The sequence below is a fragment of the Salvelinus alpinus genome, chromosome 13 (assembly GCF_045679555.1).
Source record: "Salvelinus alpinus chromosome 13, SLU_Salpinus.1, whole genome shotgun sequence".
Taxonomy (NCBI): domain Eukaryota; kingdom Metazoa; phylum Chordata; class Actinopteri; order Salmoniformes; family Salmonidae; genus Salvelinus; species Salvelinus alpinus.
The window spans coordinates 45,912,417-45,931,490 of NC_092098.1; the positions used below are offsets into that span (position 1 = coordinate 45,912,417).

Here is a 19,074-nt window from a genome sequence, read left to right on the forward strand (position 1 = left end):
TAGGACATAAATGTTGGATTTCATTACCTTACATGAGGAGCTCACTCTCGCTAGTTCACTTCCGGGGATCATTAAGCTGCCCAATTGAGAAAAGAAACTGCCATTGTGAATAACAGATAGAAATGCATACAAAAGTGTTTATATTAGATTCCTATGCAAAATACTTGCTTTTGACAGTTTGATAAGAATGGCTATAGACAGCCTGCAAAGCTAAACCAAAAAAAGGCACGTTTTCCCTTTTCTGATAATCTTGTGTGTAGAAAAAAAAGAAGAAAAGAGCCGGTGTGTGCATGCATAAAATCAATTCAAAATATTAATCTCTTTTCATTGGTAAAATTTGATTCCTCCAATCTCACAATAATCAACTGTTATGAAGTGATTCATGGTCTAAACACGATTCCAGAAAAGGTTATGTTTGATTCAGAAGGGTCAGTCTAGTTTGTGACCTGTCGCTCGGTCACTGTGTCATTCTCCTTTGAAAGTTCTATTTCTCCACCGGAGTCCTCTGGAAACCGATTCAGGAGCACGCTCTCACTACATTAATCCGTAATGGTGGGGGTCCTGGGCCATCTGCAGGGAAAATAGGCGGGTCTGGCTGGCTGGCAATTTGACGGGCGGGCGGACGGAAGGCAGGGGAGGCATTTTAAGGCATTGTGTCATGGTTTAAGGCATGAAACAGAAGTGGCTTGACGCTCCCATCTTTGAATTTCGGTAACTGGTTGCTGATGATCTCAGCCAGCATCTCCGGGAACTCCACGCTCAGGGATTTATTCACAAATGTGTAGAAACAGATCTGCAGGAGGCCCCCCACCATCTGTGGAAACAACAGGGTATTTTTTTAGCGGTCTTTCACTAGGCGCACATTGGCAACAACAGAGCAACATGCAAGGGTGCTTAGCTACTGTTTGGTACAGTGCACAGTGTCAAGACATCTTTCACATTGATAGCATAGCTGGAAAAGGAAGCTTGTGACATTCTAATGAGCTCCTCTAACTCAAGAGGTTCACAAATACACATAGAACAACAACTGCTCATCATGCATACTGGATCTCTGTAACAGGTTGGTATGTTGACAAGTAGAAGATGTAATATGTGTGTGTGTGTGTGTTGTGGATGGGCATACTCATTCATTTCATTGTATTTATTTAGGCAGGATATGCCAAGCAGTAACACTTGCCATTGTTTACCAGGAAGTCCTGGGTTCCATAAGTCCCTGGAAAACAGTGGCAAGTGTTGCTGAATGGTGTTGTGTTGCTGTGTGAGCAGGCTGGGTTCAGCCTCAGTCTCACCTCTTGCATGGAGTCCAGTAGCTTAGTAAGTTGATAGAACCTCTGCCAGTTCTGGCTGGAGTTCTCTTCCCGCTTGACGATGGCCTTCCCCAGCTCCTTGATGTAGGTCATGCGGATCTCATCAAACACAGCCTGGCTCTTCAATCCATCTTTTGGTACTGTAAGCACAAGCGAAGGAGGGCGGGAGGGAGTAAAACATACATAAACAATATTTTACACATCATGCATTTAAGGCAGTGTATGTCAATATAGTACTTACGTCACGGTCATTACAAAAAAGCCATAATAAAAAGCTTGGGATGTCAAGGACACAACCTCATTCTGTCTACCAACATTCACGCTAGACAATCTGACCTACAGCTAGGCTAGGCCAGGAAGGAGTCTCTTTTGACCCAGAGAGTCTCCTAGTCTGAACACTGCCCATTATCCTGTCACTACGGTCTCATACACACCACCCACCCCTTCCGTACCAACCACAATTAGGTCAATGGAAAATATGCAGAACCACAGGTAACATCAATGGGTTTTATGCTGTCCCATTCTTCCCTGATGAGAGCCAGATGAAGGATCTACCGTGGACTGCAGGCTTCTGGGATCTTGGAATTGGGCCCAGGCAAAACCGCACTCAATGGATATTATGCAAAACAACATAGGTGAGAAATTGTCAAATACTCTCCAATTGTCTTATCAGATGATATATACAAATTGGCTTGCCCCTGGTATACTATTTTTGGTTTGGATATAGTGAGGTTATTTTCCAAACATAGAAGAGAAGTATTTTATGCCTCTCCAGTGCAGAATAACTGACAAATCACTATTTTGTTTTGAAAGAGCTACAATATGTGTGTAATCCTCCAGCTATTAGCCTTCATCTACTTTTTTAAATTAAAGATGCATTGAAGTAGCAGGCAATACTAACAGGCAGGGATGCACGATATATCGGTGAACATATCGTAATCGGACGATATTAGCTAAAAATACCGGTATATGCCGATGTCTAGTTTAACGCCGATGTGCAAAACCGACGTCAAAGCTGACATGCATACCTATATAACGTAGGTACATGCCGTAATGACGCCACGTAAAATGTTGCGCTACACGTGCAACACAGCATTCATAACCTAGCCCACAATGTCTGCTGTGTGGATCAAGCAGTCAACAAGTCGAGCAGTCATTTGAAAGGGTAAGAACATTTCAGCGAGACAACTCAAAAGGCGAAATACATTAAAGCCAAGATAATGGAATTCATTTTTCTTGACAATCAAGCGTTCTCTCATGGGTGATGTTGGCTTTCGCTGACTGGTCGAGCACCGGTACACACTACCAAGTGCGCTATTTTTCAGATGTTGCCCTACCGGAGTTACACAGTAATAGCGTCACTTCTATTAGCTTCAAGACATACTATGGAACGCTATTTGGGACTTTGCGTGTCAACAAAGATACTGTAGCACTGTCAAAACTTTACAAAAAAGTCTGCAAACAAGCAAACACGAACGATGTGTTTACAATACCACATACAATACCACATTGGTAATAAAGCATAATTTGTTTGACCGTAACTTCTTGGGTAGCTAGCTTTAGCTTGGTACCTAGCTAGCACCAAAACAACCAGCCTGAAAACAATGACCAGTAGAAACTGCAGTCATTTTCATTATTCTTAGCAATGATTTAGGGAATCCTTGTGAGTAAGTATTAGCTAGGTTGCCACTTGTTATTCACCTATTGAAATTGAACTTCAGTTCATGAAAATACACTGCTCAAAAAAATAAAGGGAACACTTAAACAACACAATGTAACTCCAAGTCAATCACACTTCTGTGAAATCAAACTGTCCACTTAGGAAGCAACACTGACTGACAATAAATTTCACATGCTGTTGTGCAAATGGAATAGACAAAAGGTGGAAATTATAGGCAATTAGCAAGACACCCCCAATAAAGGAGTGATTCTGCAGGTGGTGACCACAGACCACTTCTCAGTTCCTATGCTTTCTGGCTGATGTTTTGGTCACTTTTGAATGCTGGCGGTGCTCTCACTCTAGTGGTAGCATGAGATGGAGTCTACAACCCACACAAGTGGCTCAGGTAGTGCAGCTCATCCAGGATGGCACATCAATGCGAGCTGTGGCAAGAAGGTTTGCTGTGTCTGTCAGCGTAGTGTCCAGAGCATGGAGGCGCGACCAGGAGACAGGCCAGTACATCAGGAGACGTGGAGGAGGCCGTAGGAGGGCAACAACCCAGCAGCAGGACCGCTACCTCCGCCTTTGAGCAGGAGGAGCACTGCCAGAGCCCTGCAAAATGACCTCCAGCAGGCCACAAATGTGCATGTGTAATAATCCGGCCAAACCGGATAGTTAGAGGTGTTATGGTGCATTCAGCACTCCAACCAGAGCTGGAGTGGAGTGGAGTGGAGCAGAGCCCAATTTGACTGGAGTGCGACGTGAGATTTTCACAACCAAATGATAGGTCCAGGTAGTCACAAAAATGGATGGCTGTTGGTTAAATTGTGATTTTAATGAATGGAGCAGCAGATTTTTTTCCTGTGAGGAGCGGATTTTAGCGGAGCGGTTGAAAGGGACGTGGAGCATTGGACCGCTCAACTCTGCTCACATACTGAGCCTCCAACTGGTAATTACTAGTTAAATCCGCCATGAATCCTTGTTACAGGGGGTATAGAAGCTTGTTGTGTGCAACAGGAAGTGGCAATTGAATACAAGCTTCACAAAATTGTTTTATTGTTATATATATTTCTAGCCTGTCTAACTATGGTTAACAGGGTTGACGTGTTTTTCTCAAGACACTCAGTTTTCCAGCACAAAACACCAGACAAAAATGGCCAAAAAGAGTAGAACTAGCTCACCCGCTTTTACAATATGATGTGGCTATTAGTTGTTCAATGTTTCTTTAGGTTATTAAAACTTTTTTTTTTACGACAAGTCTCACCATATTAAAATGAGAGTTCGGTTCACCTCACAGGGTTAATTAACCTAAACATTTGGGACAGCTTTACAATAGCTAGGTTTCCATCCAATAGGGTCAGTTAGAGAGAGTCAATAGCTATGTTTCCATCCAATAGGGTCAGTTAGAGAGAGTCCGTAGCTATGTTTCCATCCAATAGGGTCAGTTAGAGAAAGTCAATAGCTAGGTTTCCATCCAATAGGGTCAGTTAGAGAGAGTCAATAGCTATGTTTCCATCCAATAGGGTCAGTTAGAGAGAGTCAATAGCTATGTTTCCATCCAATAGGGTCAGTTAGAGAGAGTCAATAGCTATGTTTCCATCCAATAGGGTCAGTTAGAGAGAGTCAATAGCTAGGTTTCCATCCAATAGGGTCAGTTAGAGAGAGTCCGTAGCTAGGTTTCCATCCAATAGGGTCAGTTAGAGAGTCAATAGCTAGGTTTCCATCCAATAGGGTCAGTTAGAGAGAGTCCGTAGCTAGGTTTCCATCCAATAGGGTCAGTTAGAGAGAGTCAATATCTATGTTTCCATCCAATAGGGTCAGTTAGAGAGAGTCCGTAGCTAGGTTTCCATCCAATAGGGTCAGTACATCCAATTGGTGACCAAATTTCATGCAAATATTCTAAAATACGCTTTTTAAAAAAGCGCATTTTCCCACCAAACTGACTTGTTGCAGATAAAAATCAGTGTGTGATGACATAGGGCACACAACATTTACTTTTTTGCTTAAGTTTTCATGTACCAAATAAAAGTGTAATGTTCAATGTGTTTTCATCACATTTTCAACTATACCAACACAAAAACTGTTGCGTTAAATAACAAATGGGCCTTGGCACGTGTTCTAGCCAACAGCTCGCAGATACAGTGCGGGTAGGCTAGTCTACATGATGAGATTGTTTTTATTTGTCAAAACGGCAATCAAGCATTGAACATCATGTCACCAGAATAAGACACTCGACATTTATTGTAAAGGAGCATCAAGCGCATGCACTTTCTTCACCTTGTGAATTTCATCATAATTTGTTTTATTGTTTCCACAACAATTACCCACATAATACATTTTACCGACACAAAAAGTTCACCACCATTTCAAATGAAGAAATTTTCTTAACAGCTGTCGTGACATTTTTCTTTTATATACGGTATAACCGTACTCGCATAAAAACGGTGGATGGAATTACTGATGGTGAAAACTTAGCAAACATTTTGGGTTTAAGTGGGTTAAAATCTTCCAAGAAGACACAGATGGAACATGGAGGGACATGTCAAAATGCAGACTTTTTACATCGATTTTTTTTACTCAATATTGGTTAAGAATTTCTATTTAAAATAGCAAAGGGACGCCAAAAAGGGACAACATTTTCGTGGAATGACCCAGGTCTATAATAGCAGGCAATATGTCTACATCGATCAAAAATGGTCCCCTTGTGTATTTCTTTGACATTTCCAGTTTCAATTATGTGGATATCATTATTGATGAGTCAAAAATAAAACATGAAAATGTCTGTCGGTCCTGTGTGAGAGGAAATCAAGGATGATTGCTCACTGGTTTAAAAAAAAGCACAGCTGTCTTCAAATGTAATTTTAATTTCCCTAAGAAGCAATCAAAAGACAAGTGTGTGCTCCTTTCAACACTACTCACTGAGTAATTTGAAAGCCTTTAAAAGCTTTTTTCCCCAGTCAATAAGCAGTGTCTTCTGCTTAAATATGTTTTGGTAATGGTTTGTCATGCTGGGACTTTTTTTTACCGAGGCCTCATTTGTACAAAGCTAATTGAAAAACTGAAGCTTCAGTTGTCTGTCTGGATTACCTCCTCTTCTGTACTTTGAGATGTCAGAACATTTGTTCTGCTTTTCCCCAGCCTGTTCCTTTCAAACTGTGTTGGACTGCTATAATGAATAACTGTTTAAATCTCCAAGGGGTCAGCTCCCGCTCAGCCCAGTCCAGCTCTTCTCTGTCCTGGCACCCCAATGGTGGAACAAGCTTCCCCCTAACGTCAGGACACGGGAGTCCCTACCCATCTTCTGAAAACATCTCAGATACTCTTTGAAGAGGTAGGGTTTATCTTAAATCCCATGGCATGTGGTTGTCTCAACTAGCCATTTTAAGATTAATGCATTCATTTTAAGTCGCTCTGGATAAGAGCACCTGCTAAATTACTAAAATTATTCAGGTAACATTTTTAGGTTATACTTTTACAAATATGACAATGAAAAACATAGTATACAAATCATACTGTATAACTAAGAATCACTGTAAATGTTGTACTGTACCTGTGCTGAGCAGCAGCAGGACTTTCATACACAGGTACTCGTCATAGGACACCTGCAGCCTCACAAACTCAGTGGAGATCTTCAGCATCTGCTCACACTGGTCGGTCATGTAGGGCAACTTCATCCTCTCACTGACACACACACACACACACAATAATCAACACCTGTGTCCATCTGCAATCCACATAGTGTAATGAATGTTCCGCCTATGATACAGCTGGAGAAACAGAGCGTTGATACACTGGGCTGTGAAATCAGCCCTTATTGGGTGAACAGTATGTCCTCTCTCTTCACTTTGTCCAGGATATATATACAGTACCAGTCAAAAGTTTGGACACACCTACTCATTCAATTTTTTTTTTTTTTTTTTTTTACTATTTTCTACATTGCAGAATAATAGTGAAGACAATAGTGAACTATGAAATAACACATTTGGAATCATGTAGTAACCAATAAAAGTGTTTTGAGATTCTTCAAAGAAGCCACCCTTTGCCAAAAGTGTGCAAAGCTGTCATCAAGGCATTCTTTCAACCAGCTTCACCTGGAATGCTTTTCAACAGTCTTGAAGAAGTTCCCACATATGCTGAGCACTTGTTGGCTGCTTTTCCTTCACTCTGCGGTCCAACTCATCCCAAACCATCTCATTTGGGTTGAGGTTGGGTGATTGTGGAGGCCAGGTCATCTGATGCAGCACTCCATCACTCTCCTTATTGACCAAATAGCCCTTACACAGCCTGGAGGTGTGTTGGGTCATTGTCCTGTTGAAAAACAAATGATAGTCCCACTAAGCGCAAACCAGATGGGATGGCATATCGCTGCAGAATGCTGTGGTAGCCATGCTGGTTAAGTTCTAAATAAATCAGTGACAGTGTCACCAGCAGAGCACCCCCACACCATCACACCTCCTCCATGCTTCCCGGTGGGAACCACACATGCGGAGATCATTCACCGTTCACCTACTCTGCGTCTCACACGGTGATTGGAACCAAGACACAGTAATTGGAACCAAAAATCTCCATTTGGACTCACCAGACAAAAGGACAGATTTCCACTGGTCTAATGTCCATTCCTCGTGTTTCTTGGTCCAAGTAGGTATCTTCTTATTGGTGTCCTTTAGTAGTGGTTTCTTTGCAGCAATTCGACCATAAAGGCCTGATTCATGCAGTCTCCTCTGAACAGTTGATGTTGAGATGTGTCTGTTACTTGAACTCTTTGAAGCATTTATTTGGGCTGCAATCTGAGGCTGGTAACTCTAATGAACGTATCCTCTGCAGCAGAGGTAACTTTGGGTCTTCCTTTCCTGTGGCGGTCCTCATGAGTGCCAGTTTCATCATAGCGCTTGGTTTTTGCGACTGCACTTGAAGAAACTTTCAAATTACTTGACATTTTCCGGATTGACTGACCTTCATGTCTTAAAGTAATGATGGACTGTCGTTTCTCTTTGTTTATTTGAGCTGTTCTTGCCATTTTATTTTTATTTCACCTTTATTTAACCAGGTAACCTGGCCAAGATAAAGCAAAGCAGTTCGACACAAACAACAACAGAGTTACACATGGAATAAACAAAACATACAGTCAATAATACAGTTGAAGAAAATCTATATACAATGTGAGCAAATGAGGTGAGATAAGGGAGGTAAAGGCAATAAATAGGCCATGGTGGCGAAGTAAATACAATATTAATTAAAACCATTAAAACACTGGAATGGTAGATTTGACAGTAGATGAGTGTGCAAAGTAGAAATACTGGGGTGCAAAGGAGCAAAATAAATAAATAAATACAGTAGGGGAAGAGGTAGTTGTTTGGGCTATTTATAGATGGGCTATGTACAGGTGCAGTGATCTGTGAGCTGCTCTGACAGCTGGTGCTTAAAGCTAGTGAGGGAGATAAGTGTTTCCAGTTTCAGAGATGTTTATAGTTCGTTCCAGTCAATGGCAGCAGAGAACTGGAAGGAGAGGCGGCCAAAGGAGGAATTGGCTTTGGGGGTGACCAGTGAAATATACCTGCTGGAGCGCGTGCTACGGTTGGGTGCTGCTATGGTGACCAGTGAGCTGAGATAAGGCGGGGCCTTACCTAGCAAAGACTTGTAGATGACCTGGAGCCAGTGGGTTTGGCGACGAGTATGAAGCGAGTGCCAGCCAACGAGAGCGTACAGGTTGCAGTGGTGGGTAGTATATGGGGCTTTGGTGACAAAACGGATGGCACTGTGATAGACTGCATCCAATTTGTTGAGTAGGGTGTTGGAGGCTATTTTGTAAATTACATCGCCGAAGTCGAGGATCGGTAAGATGGTCAGTTTTACGAGGGTATGTTTGGCAGCATGGGTGAAGGATGCTTTGTTGCGAAATAGGAAGCCAATTCTAGATTTAACTTTGGATTGGATATGTTTTATGTGAGTCTGGAAGGAGAGTTTACAGTCTAACCAGACACCTAGGTATTTGTAGTTGTCCACATATTCTAAGTCAGAACCGTCCAGAGTAGTGATGCTGGACGGGCGGGCAGGTGCAGGCAGCGATCGGTTGAAGAGCATGCATTTAGTTTTACTTGTATTTAAGAGCAGTTGGAGGCCACGGAAGGAGAGTTGTATGGCATTGAAGCTCGTCTGGAGGGTTGTTAACACAGTGTCAAAAAGAAGGGCCAGAAGTATACAGAATGGTTTCATCTGCGTAGAGGTGGATCAGAGACTCACCAGCAGCAAGAGCGGCATCAATGGTGTATAGAGAGAAGAGAGTCGGCCCAAGAATTGAACCCTGTGGCACCCCCATAGAGACTGCCAGAGGCCCGGTCACACTGAACTCTATTGGAGAAGTAGTTGGTGAACCAGACGAGGCAATCATTTGAGAAACCAAGGCAGTTGAGTTTGCCGATGAGGATGTGGTGATTGACAGAGTCGAAAGTCTTGGCCAGGTCAATGAATACGGCTGCACAGTATTGTTTCTTATCGATGGCAGTTAAGATATCGTTTAGGACCTTGAGCGTGGCTGAGGTGCACTCATGACCAGCTCTGAAACCAGATTGCATAGCGGAGAAGGTACGGTGGGATTTGAAATGTTCGGTGATCTGTTTGTTAACTTGGCTTTCGAAGACCTTAGAAAGGCAGGGTAGGATAGATATAGGTCTGTAGCAGTTTGGGTCAAGAGTGTCCCCCCCTTTGAAGAGGGGGATGACTGCAGCTGCTTTCCAATCTTTGGGAATCTCAGACGACACGAAAGAGAGGTTGAACAGGCTAGTAATAGGGGTTGCAACAATTTCGGCAGATCATTTTAGAAAGGGTCCAGATTGTCTAGCCCGACTGATTTGTGGGGGTCCAGATTTTGCAGCTCTTTCAGAACATCAGCTGACTGGATTTGGGAGAAGGAGAAATGGGGAAGGCTTGGGCGAGTTGCTGTGGGGGGTGCAGTGCTGTTGACCGGGGTAGGGGTAGCCAGGTGGAAAGCATGGCCACCCGTAGAAAAATGCTTATAGAAATTCTCAATTATAGTGGATTTATCAGTGGTGACAGAGTTTCCTATCCTCAGTGCTGTGGGCAGCTGGGAGGAGGTGCTCTTATTCTCCATGGACTTTACAATGTCCCAGAACTTTTTTGAGTTTGTGTTGCAGGAAGCAAATTTCTGCTTGAAAAAGCTAGCCTTGGCTTTTAAAACTTTTTCTAATATCAACTTGGTATTTTACCAAATAGCCCTATCTTCTGTATACCACCCCCACCTTGTCACAACAGAACTGATTGGCTCAAACGCATAAAAAGGAAATAAATTACACAAACAAGGCACATCTGGTAATTGAAATGCATTCAAGGTGACTACCTCATGAAGCTGGTTGAGAGAATGTCAAGAGTGTGCAAAGCTGTCATCAAGGCAAAGGGTGGCTTCTTTGAAGAATCTCAAATATAAAATATATATTTTTATTTGTTTAACACTTTTGGGTTACTACATGATTCCATGTGTGTTATTTCATAGTTTTGATGTCTTCACTATTATTCTACAATATAGAAGATAGTAAAAAATAAAGAAAAAAACCCTGGAATGAGTAGGTGTGTCCAAACTTTTGACTGGTACTGTATATATACACTGTATATATATGCATCGGTGTTTCATTCAGGCAATCCATATCATAAAGAGGGTTTAACTAGTGATTCATAGAAACCCACCTACCACCCAGGCTGACCTTTCATCTCCAGAGCCCCCAACCAGCTACAGCCCTCCTAGGTGTATTCCTGACCCCTCTCCATCTCTGAACTTACTCATTAATAACCAGGTCAGGGGCGAAGCACAACATCCCCCCGTTACACTGCTGGTAGGAGCGCCAGCCCAAGCCGAACGACATGAGGAAAAGCCAGGAGCACTGCAGCAGGGTCATCTGGTCATCCAGGTGAAGGTTCCGGAACCCTGCACAAAACAGACAACCCACAGAGCATTAGTCAGGATTGCAGTGTTGTTAGTGCTATTCTTTTGAGTGAGCTATAATGCTGATAAAATTATACACTCGGTTTATTAGGTACACCCATCTAGTACCGGATCAAACCCCCCTTTGCCTCCAGAACAGCCTGAATTAGTTGGGCATGGAAACGTGGCTCAATTGGTATAAAGGGACCTAACAAGTGCCAGGAAAATATTCCTTACACCACCAGCATTTACCGCTGACACTAGGCAGGATGGAGTCATGGACTTATGCTGCTTACACAAAATACTGACTGTCAACATCATGACAACAGGAACCAGGATTCGTCAGACCAGGCAGTGTTTTTCTACTCCTCAAATTGTCCACTGGAGGTGCTTCTTCTTGTTTTTAGCTGATAGAAATGGAACCCAGTGTGGTCGTCTGCTGAAATAGCCCAGCCGTGACAAGGACCAACGAGTTATGCGTTCTGAGATGCCATTCTGCACACCTCAGTTGTACTGAGCCATTATTTGCCTGTTTGTGGCCTGCCTGTTAACTTGCACAATTCTTGTCATTCTCCTTTGACCTCTCATCAACGAGCTGTTTCCGCCCACAGGTCTTCCTCTGACTGAATGTTTTTTGTTTGTCACATCATTCTTGGTAAACCTTAGACACTGTTGTGTGTGAAAAGCCCAGGAGGCTGGCCATTTTTGAGATGGAACAGGCACGCCTGGCACCGACAATCATACCACGCTCAGTCACTTAGAATGGGCAAATTGAGTGTCCTAACGTTCAATAGAACAGTAATTTAATATCTCCATGCCTGTCTGCCTGCTTAATATAGCAAGCCACGACCACGTGACTTTAAGAGCAAACCATTTTCATGAATGGGGTGGTTTACCTCATTAACTGGCTATGTACCTAATTAACTGAATATCATAATTTGATCAAAACATTGATATAATAAGACGAAGGTAAGACGAAGATAGGTCATTTTAATACACTGTACTGCAGTGTTAGTAGTGGTCTTTCAAATAACAATTCTGATACAATTAAACAGTACATGTTTATTTGATCAGAACATTGCCATGCTGTGGAGCACAAATATTCCAGGCGGCAGAATTTCAACCGGTTTCTGCATAGTTACTATGACGTAATTTCAACAACTGTTGCCCACTTGGATGTTGTCAGTTTGAACAATCTCAAGATGAGAAATATTCTCTCCCCTTTGTGTTACCAGCTTGGCTGAGCTAAGGATTCCTTGAATGTGCAAAAGCACTGTGCTCTTCCTCGATATCCATATTCCATTAGGCTTGGGCAATATACTGTGTATACCATATACCGGAGTATTTCGAAATACAGACGGTATGACTTTCAATACCGTTTAACCCCTGCCTCGTGAGGGCTGGAGTGATATGTGTGCAGATGATGATGTGCAAGTAGAGATACTGGGGTGCAAAAGAGCCAGAGGGTAAGTAGTAATATGGGAATGAGGTTGTCGGGTGTGCTATTTACAGATTGGCTACGTACAGGTACAGTGATCGGTAAGCTGCTCTGACAGCTGATGCTTAAAGTTATAGAGGGAGATATAAGACTCCAGCTTCAGTGATTTTTGCAATTTGTTCCAGTCATTGGCAGCAGAGAACGAAGGAGAGGCGGCCAAAGGAAGTGTTGGCTTCTGGGATAACCAATGCAACATACCTGCTGGAGTGCGTGCTACGGGTGGGTGTTGCTATGGTGACCAGTGACCTGAGATAAGGCGGGGCTTTACCTAGCAAAGACTTATAGATGACCTGGAGCCAGTGGGTTTGGCGACAAATATGTAGTGAGGGCCAGCCAACGAGAGCATAGAGGTCTCAGTGGTGGGTAGTATATGGGGCTTTGGTGATAAAACAGATGGCACTGTGATAGACTACATCCAGTTTGCTGAGTAGAGTGTTGGGGGTATTTTGTAAATGACATCGCCGAAGTCAAGGATCGGTAGGATAGTCAGTTTTACGAGGGTATGTTTGGCAGCAAGAGTGAAGGAGGCTTTGTTGCGAAATAGGAAGATGATTCTAGATTTAATTTTGGATTGGAGATGCTTAATGTGAGTCTGGAAGGAGAGTTCAGTCTAACCAGACACCTAGGTATTTGTAGATGTCCACATATTCTAGGTCAGAACCGTCTAGGGTAGTAATGCTAGTCAGGCGGGAGAGTGCGGGCAGCAAATCGGTTGAAGAGCATGCACTTAGTTGTACTAGCATTTAAAAGCAGTTGGAGGCCACGGAAAGAGTGTTGTATGCCATTGAAGCTCGTTTGGAGGTTTGTTAGCACAGTGTCCAAAGAAGGGCCAGATGTATACAGAATGGTGTCGTCTGCGTATAGGTGGATCAGAGAATCACCAGCAGCAAGAGCAACATAATTGATATATACAGAGAAAATAGTCGGCCCGAGAATTGAACCCTTTGGCACCCCCATAGACTGCCAGAGGTCCGGACAACAGGCCCTTCGATTTGACACACTGAACACTATCAGAGAAGTAGTTGGTGAACCAGGCGAGGCAGTCATTTGAGAAGCCAAGGCTATTGAGTCTGCCGATAAGAATGAGGTGATTGAGTCGAATGCCTTGGCCAGGTCGATGAATACAGCTGCACAGTACTGTCTTATCGATGGCGGTTATGATATCGTTTAGGACCTTGAGCGTGGCTGAGGTGAACCCATGACCAGCTCGGAAACCAGATTGCATAGTGGAGAAGGTACGGTGGGATTCGAAATGGTCGGTGATCTGTTTATTAACTTGGCTTTCGAAGATTTTAGAAAGGCAGGGCAGGATGGATATAGGTCTATAACAGTTTGGGTCTAGAGTGTCTCCACCTTTGAAGAGGGGGATGACCGCGGTAGCTTTCCAATCTTTGGGGATCTCAGACGATACGAATGAGAGGTTGAATAGGCTAGTAATAGGGGTTGCAAACAATTTCAGTTGATAATATTAGAAAGAGGGGGTCCAGATTGTCTAGCCCAGCTGATTTGTAGGGGTCCAGATTTTGCAGGTCTTTCAGAAAATCAACTGTTTGGACTTGGGTAAAGGATAAGTGTGTGGGGGGGGGGGTAGCCAGGTAGAAAGCATGGCCAGAAAAATGGAATGGAAAAATGCTTATTGAAATTATCGTAGATTTATCGGTGGTGACAGTGTTTCCTATCCTCTGCAGTGGGCAGCTGGGAGGAGATGCTCTTATCCTCCATGGACTTTACAGTGTCCCAGAACCTTTTGGAGATAGTGCTACAGAAAGCAAATATTTCTTTGAAAAAGCTAGCCTTAGCTTTCCTAACTGACTGAGAATATTGCTTCCTGACTTCCCTGAAGAGTTGCATATCGCGGGGGCTATTCGATGCTAATGCAGAACGCCACAGGATGTTTTTGTGCTGGTCAAGGGCAGTCAAGTCTGGTGTGAACCAAGGGCTATATCTGTTCTTAGTTCTACATTCTTTGAATGGGGCATGCTTATTTAAGATGGAGAGGAAAGCACTTTTGAAGAGCAACCAAGCATCCTCTACTGACGGGATGAGGTCAATATCCTTCCAGGATACCCGGGCCAGGTCGGTTAGAAAGACCTGCTCGCTGAAGTGTTTTAGGGAGCGTTTGACAGTGATGAGGGATGGTCGTTTGACCGTGGACCCATTACGGACACAGGCAATGAGGCAGTGATCGCTGAGATCCTGGTTGAAGACAGCAGAGGTGTATTTAGAAGGCAAGTTGGTCAGGATGATATCTAAGAGGTTATGGTTACGGATTTAGGGTTGTACCTGGTAGTTTCCTTGATAATTTGTGTGAGATTGAGGGCATCTAGCTTAGATTGTAGGACGGCTGGGGTATTAAGCATGTCCCAGTTTGGGTCACCTAACAGCACGAACTCTGACGATAGATAGGGGCGATCAATTCACATATGGTGTTCAGGGCACAGCTGGGGGCTGAAGGGTGTCTATAACAAGCGGCAACGGTGAGAGACTTATTTCTGGAAAGGTGGATGTTTAAAAGTAGAAGCTCGAATTGTTTGGGCACAAACCTGGATAGCAAGACAGAACTCGGCACGCTATCTCTGCAGTAGATTGCAACTCCGCCCCCTTTGGCAGTTCAATCTTGTCGCAAAATTGTATTGTTAGGGATAGAAATTTCCTAAGCCAGGATTCAGACACGGCTAGGACATCCGGGTTGGCGGAGTGTGCTAAAGCAGTGAATAAAACAAACTTAGGGAGGAGGTTTCTAATGTTAACATGCCTGAAACCAAGGCTTTTGCGGTTACAGAAGTCAACAAATAAGAGCGCCTGGAGAATGGGATGCTGGGGGCTGCAGGGCCTGGGTTAACCTCTATATCAACAGAGGAACAGAAGAGGAGTAGGATAAGAGTACGGCTAAAGGCTAAAAGAACTGGTCGTCTAGTGCGTTCGGAACAGTGTCTGGGCACGGAATAATAGATTCAAGGCATAATGTACAGACAAGGGTATGGTAGGATGTGAGTAGTGGAGGTAAGCCTAGGCATTAAGTGACGATGAGAGAGGTTTTGTCTCTAGAAACACCATTTAAGCCTGGTGCGGTCACCACGTGTGGGGGGTGGAACAGGACTAGCTAAGGATTTTGAGCAGGGCTGGAGGCTCTACAGTGAAATAAGACAAAATGTACTAACCAAAACAGCAATAGACAAGGCATATTGACAGTAGGGAGAGTGTGTAGCCAAGTAATCATAGGGTCCAGTGAGTAGCTAAGCGAGCTGGTGGCACAGAGATTCAGACAGCTAGCAGGTCAGGGCTAGCAGATGGGCCTCAGGGGGACGTCACAACGGAAGAGCCTGTTGAAACCCCCTCGGACAGTTACGTCGGCAGACCAGTCGTGATGGATCGGCGGGGCTCCGTGTCGGCAGCAAAGGGTCCAGGCCAATTGGAAAAAGAGGTAATTGAAGCCCAAGAATTGCTTGATAGATTTCTTCGGCTAGCCGGGAGATCGGCCTAGATTAAAGGCTAGCTCCAGGCTAACTGGTGCTTGCTTCGGGACAGAGACGTTAGCCAGGAGTAGCCCCTCGGATAGCAGCTTGCTAACTGCAATGATCCGGCGTAAAGGTTCAAAGTCTGCGGTAGAAATCCGGAAATATGGTGGAGAAAAGCAGTCCGATATGCTACGGGTTGATATCGCGCTGTGCAGGCTGGCAGGAGTTGACCGGGCTGAAGCTGGCAGATGTCCGAGTTAAAGGTGATGACCGCTAGCAGTGGCTAACTGACTACTAGCTAGTTAGCTGGCTAGCTTCTGAAGGGGGTTACAGTTCTAAAGTATACAACAACAACAAAAAATCGCAGATCCATACCACATTGGGTGAGGCGGGTTGCAGAAGAGTATGTTCAGTCTGTAGATGGAAAAATGAGATTAAAAATATATACAAGGGATGGGACAAGACAATCAAAAACATCCCACTGCTACGCCATCTTGGAAGAGTTGTTGCAAACAGGATGCATGTTTTGGAATATTTTATTACGTCCAGGCTTCCATCTTGTCACTCAATTAGGTTAGTATTGTGGAGTTACTACAATGTTGAGCCATCTTCAGCTTTTCTATCACAGCCATTAAACTCTGTAACTGTTTTAAAGTTACCATTTGCCTCAGGGTGAAATCCCTCTGCGGTTTCCTTCCTCTCTGGCAACTGAGTTAGGAAAGGCACCTGCATCTTTGTAGTGACTGGGTGCATTAATTCACCACCCGAAGTGTAATTAATATCTTCACCATGCTCAAAGGGATATTCAATGTCTGCTTTTTTTATTTATTTTTATCCATCTACCAATAGGTGCTCTTCTTTTGAAGGCATTAAAAAACCTCCCTGGTCTTTGCAGTTAAATCTGGACAGACATGAGATAGTCATACAAAAACTAATGTTAAACACTAAACACTACATTTTTTAGACTTCACTTATTTAGGCTTGCCATAACAAAGGGGTTGAACATTTAAGTTTTTCACTTTTAATGAATTTATAAAAATTCAGAGAAACATAATTCCACTTTGACATTATGGGGTATTGGGTGTAGGCCAGTGCTTTTTTAAATAATTTATTTTTTTCAGGCTGTAACAACAAAGTGTGAATATTTTCTGGAGGCACTGTAAGCAGTCAGAGCAGAGACATTAAATTCTACCTCCTGGATCAAGATTCCTTTTGCCTAAATTGTTTTGAAATAGTGCACCTTGTGTGCACTTCTGGCTATACCGTATATCCCAGTATGAAACAAACGCCCAACCCTATATTCCATTATTATTATTAACAACAATTATAAAGCTCAAGCTCGATACATTTTTTTTTTTTTTTTTAAGTGAACCCACGCCCCCGCAGAAATGTAATCAGCATTATAAAGAAGAAATCTGGCAGTTTTATAATATATATCTATATATAATAAAACAGTAAAAATAAAGAAAAACCCTTGAATAAGTAGGTGTCAACTTTGGACTGGTACTATGTATGTATGTATGTATGTATGTATGTATGTATGTATGTATGTATGTATGTATGTATGTATGTATGTATGTATGTATGTATGTATGTATGTATGTGTATATATACAGTGGGGAGAACAAGTATTTGATACACTGCCGATTTTGCAGGTTTTCCTACTTACAAAGCATGTAGAGGTCTGTAATTTTTATCATAGGTACACTTCAACTGTGAGAGACGGAATCTAAAACAAAAATCCAGAAAATCACATTGTATGATTTTTAAATAATTAATTTGCATTTTATTGCATGACATAAGTATTTGATCACCTACCAACCAGTAAGAATTCCGGCTCTCACAGACCTGTTAGTTTTTCTTTAAGAAGCCCTCCTGTTCTCCACTCATTACCTGTATTAACTGCACCTGTTTGAACTCGTTACCTGTATAAAAGACACCTGTCCACACACAATCAAACAGATTCCAACCTCTCCACAATGGCCAAGACCAGAGAGCTGTGTAAGGACATCAGGGATAAAATTGTAGACCTGCACAAGGCTGGGATGGGCTACAGGACAATAGGCAAGCAGCTTGGTGAGAAGGAAACAACTTTTGGCGCAATTATTAGAAAATGGAAGAAGTTCAAGATGACGGTCAATCACCCTCGGTCTGGGGCTCCATGCAAGATTTCACCTCGTGGGGCATCAATGATCATGAGGAAGGTGAGGGATCAGCCCAGAACTACACGGCAGGACCTGGTCAATGACCTGAAGAGAGCTGGGACCACAGTCTCAAAGAAAACCATTAGTAACACACTACGCCGTCATGGATTAAAATCCTGCAGCGCACGCAAGGTCCCCCTGCTTAAGCCAGTGCATGTCCAGGCCTGTCTGAAGTTTGCCAATGACCATCTGGATGATCCAGAGGAGGAATGGGAGAAGGTCATGTGGTCTGATGAGACAAAAATAGAGCTTTTTGGTCTAACTCCACTCGCCGTGTTTGGAGGAAGAAGAAGTATGAGTACAACCCCAAGAACACCATCCCAACCGTGAAGCATGGAGGTGGAAACATCATTCTTTGGGGATGCTTTTCTGCAAAGGGGACAGGACGACTGCACCGTATTGAGGGGAGGATGGATGGGGCCATGTATCGCGAGATCTTGGCCAACAACCTCCTTCCCTCAGTAAGAGCATTGAAGATGGGTCGTGGCTGGGTCTTCCAGCATGACAACGACACGAAGCACACAGCCATGGCAACTAAGGAGTGGCTCCGTAAGAAGCATCTCAAGGTCCTGGAGTGGCCTAGCCAGTCTCCAGACCTGAACCCAATAGAAAATCTTTGGAGGGAGCTGAAAGTCCGTATTGCCCAGCGACAGCCCCGAAACCTGAAGGATCTGGAGAAGATCTGTAGGGAGGAGTGGGCCAAAATCCCTGCTGCAGTGTGTGCAAACCTAGTCAAGAACTACAGGAAACGTATGATCTCTGTAATTGCAAACAAAGGTTTCTGTACCAAATATTAAGTTCTGCTTTTCTGATGTATCAAATACTTATGTCATGCAATAAAATGCAAATTAATTACTTAAAAATCATACAATGTGATTTTCTGGATTTTTGTTTTAGATTCCGTCTCTCATAGTTGAAGTGTACCTATGATAAAAATTACAGACCTCTACATGCTTTGTAAGTAGGAAAACCTGCAAAATCGGCAGTGTATCAAATACTTGTTCTCCCCACTGT

At 43.3% G+C, this 19,074-nt stretch overlaps 1 protein-coding gene across 4 annotated transcripts in view; it reads right to left on the reverse strand.

The window, feature by feature from the left end:
• Window positions 1–427: 427 nt before the first annotated feature.
• LOC139537784 (glucocorticoid receptor) overlaps window positions 428–19,074 on the reverse strand; it is a 108,840-nt gene continuing 90,193 nt past the window's right edge. For all 4 annotated transcript variants that reach the window (XM_071339560.1, XM_071339561.1, XM_071339558.1 and 1 more), the window contains 4 exons: window positions 10,759–10,903; window positions 6,518–6,648; window positions 1,290–1,447; window positions 428–814 (listed from right to left, as the gene is read on the reverse strand). In XM_071339560.1, coding sequence (XP_071195661.1) covers window positions 644–814; window positions 1,290–1,447; window positions 6,518–6,648; window positions 10,759–10,903 — 605 coding nt within the window. In that variant the 3' untranslated portion in view covers window positions 428–643. The remainder of the gene's footprint in view (window positions 815–1,289; window positions 1,448–6,517; window positions 6,649–10,758; window positions 10,904–19,074) is intronic.